The sequence below is a fragment of the Panthera leo genome, chromosome A1 (assembly GCF_018350215.1).
Source record: "Panthera leo isolate Ple1 chromosome A1, P.leo_Ple1_pat1.1, whole genome shotgun sequence".
In the NCBI taxonomy this organism is placed as follows: Eukaryota; Metazoa; Chordata; class Mammalia; order Carnivora; family Felidae; genus Panthera; species Panthera leo.
The window spans coordinates 26,363,626-26,369,555 of record NC_056679.1 but is presented as its reverse complement, the minus strand read 5'-3'; the positions used below and the strand labels follow the sequence as shown (position 1 = coordinate 26,369,555).

Here is a 5,930-nt window from a genome sequence, read left to right as displayed (position 1 = left end):
TGCAATTCAGGAGCACCTGGGTGGCTTAGTTGGTTTAGCATCCAACTCTTGGTTTCAGCTCAGGTCATGATCTCACAGTTTGTGAGTTTGAGCCCCGCGTCGGGCTGTGCACTGTCAGTGTGGAGCCTGCTTGGGATTCTCTCTCTCCCCTCTTTCTCTGCCCCTCCCCCGCTTGCTCTCTCTCTCTGTCTCTCTCTCTCAAAATAAATAAACTTAAAAATTTAAAAAAAAAAAAAGCTGCATCCAAAGGACTGAAAATCTAGATGTCACCTGCTTCTGGCACCTGACTGTGGTCCTCTTTCTTTGTGGCCCTGTCTTCTGTTCTGCTGTATTTTAGTGTGTGGTTATTCAGAAGACGAGTTAGCACCAGGGCAGCTTTATACTGTGTTGTTCCAAGCAAGGACTATGTAGGTCTCCCAGATGAAACCCGTCTAGAAGCCGAACAGGAGGCTAATGGCATGGCCATGTGTGTCTAGCTCCCCATGAGGCAGCCAGGCTGGCATCAGTCCTTTCCCCAACCTCCTTCCTGCCCCCATCCACCCACGAGCTCTTGTTGGGTCAAAAATGCAGTTCTCTGGTGGTGCCAGACAGCCAGATGATGCTGGAAAAAAGAAAGAAAAAGCAAAAGCAGATTTCTAAATTAAGCACAAGTCTCATTTATAAAAATAAATAACCACAGCCTAGCAACATGCTGACAGCTCAGCTTCCCTCCGTGATGTAACCTCTGTGGCTGGAGCTGGGGATGACACAGCCTTCAGAGGGCCCCACACCCTGGCCCCTCCCCGTGCAGAGTACTCATCTGGAGAGTGCTGACAGTAGCACTTTGAGGACCCAGCTTCGCATTCAAGGCCAACCAAGGGCCAGGCTCCATAGGGAGCAGAGAAGAGCCAGAGCTTTCCAGAGCTTTCCAAGCTTAACGAGGCTCCTAAACACCTACAAACTCTTGGCAGTAACTAACACACCTGAAGCAAAAGCAGATGAAGTTGTTTGGGCCGTTCTGTTGAAACAGATGCCCCTCCTTGAGACCACGACTTCTCTGTTCACCACTGAACGCCCAGTATCCAGCTTAGCACATGGCACATGCTGGGCCCTCAATAACTGTGACGGAAGACTGGATGGAGGTGGACATGAATGGGTGGGTGCTTCCATCCCATCATCTCTGCCCCTCCAGCTCTGCTCTAAGTGGTGTGAACCCCAGAACATGAAGAGAGGCATAATCTCCCAACTATGACAGGTACCAAAGAGGCAGTGCTCCCTGGGACTTGAGCCAGCAGCTGGGGCGAGCACCTGCAAGGTGATTAAAGGATTTAGTCTTTTACTTCCCCAGGGGCAGGCAGTGTGGCCTTCACACATGGAGAGGGGCACAGGGGGTGGGATGTGCACTCAGTAGGAATTGTCAGTTCTCCTGCACCTTCTCTCGTCGTTTAGGCAGTATCAGCTCCATGGGTGAGGTATGGCTAAACAGAGAAGCTACCGAACAAAACAGTACATGAGTTTCGGGTGTTAGTCCTTTGGGAAACCAAGTGGAGTCCATAATGCCCTTGGAGTCTCAATGGGCCAAACGCATCAGAAATGGAGACGGTACAGAAGATTATATCCCATCTCCGACCCTCTCAAGTAATGAAATTATTAGGTGAGGCCAGGGTGATTCTGACAGTCCCCAGAACACTGAATATTAAGTTATCTTCTGAATCCCATGAGGATCCTGGTGAGGTTGGAAGGGACAGCCTTGGCTCCTGGGAACAGTGTTTCTGGTGATGTTTCACAGACTCCCTAGTGACCAGAGAGTGGTTGAAGACAGCATGCCAGAGTCATAAGTCACCATCTCAGAGCAGGGGCCCTAGGTTAAAAAGATCAGAGAAATTAGCCCACATTTCAGAAATCTGTCTTCAGACACCCATGTCTGGTCTGGCCAGAAGCAGTAAAACCACATCTGTGTCACTAAGAAGAAGGTTCTTAATTAAATTCAGATGTACAAGAATATATTACCAGTCTATTTTCAGAATAATAATCTATAATGGACAAAAAAAATCTAAACAGCAGCATAAGTGGTATAATAGCATTGGGCTATTAGCACACAACAAAAAAGCAGGACTCCTCACAGGCTCAGATCATTTCAATCCCACAGCCTTCTGGAGCACCACAGCTGTGGCACTCAGACATTTAGGAAGAGGGACCCCAGCAGTGACCTGATTAGGGGTGTGACCACAGGGACACAGCCCCAGCATATAGAGGGTAAGCATGTGGACTGGTCAGGGTACCCTCAAATCTACAGTGACATCTCTTTGGTGACTCTAAGAGTGATCCTCTCCAGAGCAGACCAACTGTGGCCTTCACAACCACAGTCCTGGGCTCTAGCCTGGGGAGGGCACAGTGTGTCCCATGGGTTCCTAACGCTCTTGCCCAGGGCTCCCACTTGTGAAATGGCTGCATAGTGATAACATGCCATTTACCCCATTCTCTATAGGTGTTACAAAGATTTGTGAGAACGGAATCCAAAAGTCAGCTTTGTGACCTTAACTACTTGGAAACTCAGTTTCCTCATCTGTAAAATGGGGAGAATAGAAACTCTGCCATCTGCCTCCCAGGATTGTGTGGGGATCAAATGGTATACTGTTCTGTTCAAATACTTCTCAGTCTGCAAGCTCTCGTTCTGTGTGGTGATATTGTCTAAATTGTAAAGGTATACAATGAGAAGTTTGTTTCTGATGTGGGTAATGAGACTTCCTTCATCAAAAAGTTTCAGGGTGCTGCCTGGTTTTCAGTGTGTTGGGGCTTGGTCCATTCTAGGCATATTTCTTCTCTTTTTTTTTTTTTGTTTTTGTTTTTGTTTTTGCGGAGACCCTTGGCCTCTTCCCTTGGCTTCACATACAAAAGACTTCTAACATTTGTGTGTGTGTGTGTGTGTGTGTGTGTGTGTGTGTGTGTGTGTGTAGCTGTTTCTCTCCCCTTACAATCCCTGAAAAAGTGCTAGGATTCTAGAATGCATGTGAAACTTTGAGGGGCAACTTGGTCTACCCCTTCACTCTGCAGATAAAGGCCCAGGGCACAGACACTTCCACACTTATGGCAGTCATGCAGTCATACTCATGCATGAAACTCATGGAGTTTCACTCGCCCTGTTCCTGGCTTCTCTTACACCCTGGTGATGCCTGACCTTCACTGGGTCTTTGAGGCCACGGCTCACATTCAGGTCCTCCCTCCCTTCATAATAGCCACATTTCCCCCAATTTTGAGTGGGTAACTATGACTTAAGTTAGGTTGTTATTTAGGATATAGGGGAGGGCTCACTGAGTGACAGTTTCTCTACCATCTGTTTACCTTCCTCTCCAGCAGATGAACTTACATCAATATTTTTACTAAAAATTGAGGTTATTTTGTGTGAAACTCTCCCCTGGTTTTCTTCATACTTACCTGTCCATATGAAGAAGGGTCTTTTATTTTGTCTGTGACAACAACTTTACATGTTTGCTAGGCATAGGGTGACTAATTATCCTGGTTAACCCAAGACTGAGGAGGGAGTGCATGGGACTTTCAGTTCTAAAAATGTCTCAGGCAGACCAAAACAAGTTGATTTCCTCAGTAGACCACATACCCTGTCCCATTTCCAAACTCAAATTATTGAGTGAATTGATACCAAATAATACCACATTGCTATGTGAGATTGGAAGCCACGAAGAAAACTGGAATGGATGAATGAATGAATGAATGAATGAAATTATTTGTTTTTAATAAAAACATCCACGAATGGGGGGAGAGAGAGAACCAGGAGGAGAATATCCTACTATCCAGGTGAACAGAAGAAGACAAAGTTTCCATTAAAGGATTCACGTAAAAATGTAGATCCCATTCATCAAGAAGAAAAAAGCTAGATGGTAAATCAGGGCAATTCATATTACATAAGAAATAGACCGCAATAGTGCCTCCCAATTGTGTTAAGTTCATGGTGCACATTTTTAAAAATTGTAATGTCTGCAGCATGGAGTCCACTGAAAGGAGGAGCTACTTATGGCCAGGTGACCAACGAGGGACTTCAGGACCACAGAAACTCTGAGCCGGCTGAAAGCTGAAAGGGTCAGTATCTCAGCTCAGTTGTAACCCACTGACCTCTTTGAACCATAGGACTACAGCACTTTGGCCTAAACACATACGTCTAGACTCTGCTCCATTACAAATCCGAAATCCACTTCTGGGTTTCTGGTGAAACTAGTAAAGCCTAGTCAGTCAAACTCCCTCTGTTGACCCAATATTTCAAAGCTTCCTTAACAGGCATTTACTGCAATGGGACTAGTGTGGGTTCCTGTTTACATTTCTACTTCTTTCATCTAGGTTTATCCCATATGTACACAGAGTTACAGGTTGAGCAATGACCCAATGACTGGCAAGAAGGAAGTGATCCTAGATTACATTCAGCCTGCATTCGGTTGCTGACCTGAAATAAGTGTAACAGAAACATTAAAAAAAAAAAAAAAAAAAGATATTGCCAACAAGTTAAATTTAAATATTAAGATATTTCTTATTAATGAATCCAAACCAACTGGCTTCCTTGAAAAATGGGAAGACCTGACAACACAGAGCCCAGTTCCCCCCATGAGACTAAGGGCCCAAGTACAGTGCACAGGGGTGCTGGCTTCCAGGATTCAGATCCCATCCCTGCTACTTCTACATAACTATATTCGTGAATTTAACTCTCAAAGTCTTAGTTTCTCATTTCTAAAGACAACATTCAACTGATAGTATTTATTTTTGTGTACAGAAAAATCCTTAAAACAGTGGCTAACATATAATAATCGTTCAGTAAATGCCAATGATTCCCCCACCTCACGTCCCTTACATAGGTAGCTTTGCTATTTTTCCTGGCCCCGTGAGCATAACTCTTAGCCTGGATAGTTCAACCAAATGAGTTTGGCAACCGTGGTGCCTCAGGTCACTAGGTAATAATAACTCAAGTCTACATCCTTTCTGGGTTGATTGGCCCCATCCCCAGCCTGACACATACCCCTTCTTCCTCTCTGAGCTTTCTCCCACATTCCGCTGGGGCCCATAATGAAACCTGACAGTAGGGCAAAGGACACACAGCCATGCTGAGTCTTCAGACTTCCTAATTAGAGGCTTCTGGATAGAAGAAACATGGTTCTCCCAGTTGCTTCAAGGTGTCTCACTCACTTTCTAATATCACGTCTTTCCTAGCCATTTTGCCCCCTAGGTACCCCCAACACATATAAAGAGAAAATCTTTTGAGTAATTCAGTTAGCAAGTCGGTCAACAAGAAGACATGAATCCACAGGAAAATGCGGGGGTGCTTTCCTCACAGAAAGTTGTTTTTAATAAACCAATTTCTGCTGCTAAGCAACTTTGATGAAGCTAAAGAGAATCCTTGATTGTCTACAGTGGATTAGGTAGATGTTCTTATGAGTCAGAAGAAGGTACCAGAGAAAGTTTAACTCAGGCTGGGATGAGTGTAAAATATTTTGTAAGAAGCAAAATAGGAGTGGCATACACAGGTCGTGATGTCTAAGGGCTGTAGTTATTTTACTCACACTTTGGGGTGTCACGCTTGTTTGGGGAGTTCACTGCAAAGAGCTGGATTGTTCATTCATAGCTGAGTGGATGGAGTAATGGTGTGAGAGACAGTCTCCCTGGTTCTCTCAAGAAGACTAATAATTAAAGTTGTGGTTAGATCTTACACCAGACTAAGGGAGGTCCAGTGGAACTCCCTGGAAGTGAGAAAGAGGCTTTGAGGCAGATTCGATGTTGCAACTGTCAAGTCCCACAACATAGTCACTATGCTAAGGAGATGAGGTGAACTATGAGCCAGCCAGTAAGAACAGCTGGAGAGTGGTACCATTACCGATTGCTCCAGTCTCCTGGCTCCATTTGGAGAGGTAAGGCAGGGGCAAAGTCAGCGCCACAGTTCCTTTTGCAAAATG

The 5,930-nt window shown here is 45.1% G+C and overlaps 1 protein-coding gene across 1 annotated transcript; it reads right to left on the bottom strand.

Moving 5' to 3' along the window:
• Nucleotides 1-259: 259 nt before the first annotated feature.
• On the bottom strand, nt 260-5,194 carry SMIM2 (small integral membrane protein 2). Its single transcript, XM_042954272.1, is given in 3 exon segments — nt 260-298; nt 300-601; nt 5,167-5,194. Coding segments are annotated over 3 exon segments (369 nt in total).
• Between the last annotated feature and the right edge of the window lie 736 nt (nt 5,195-5,930).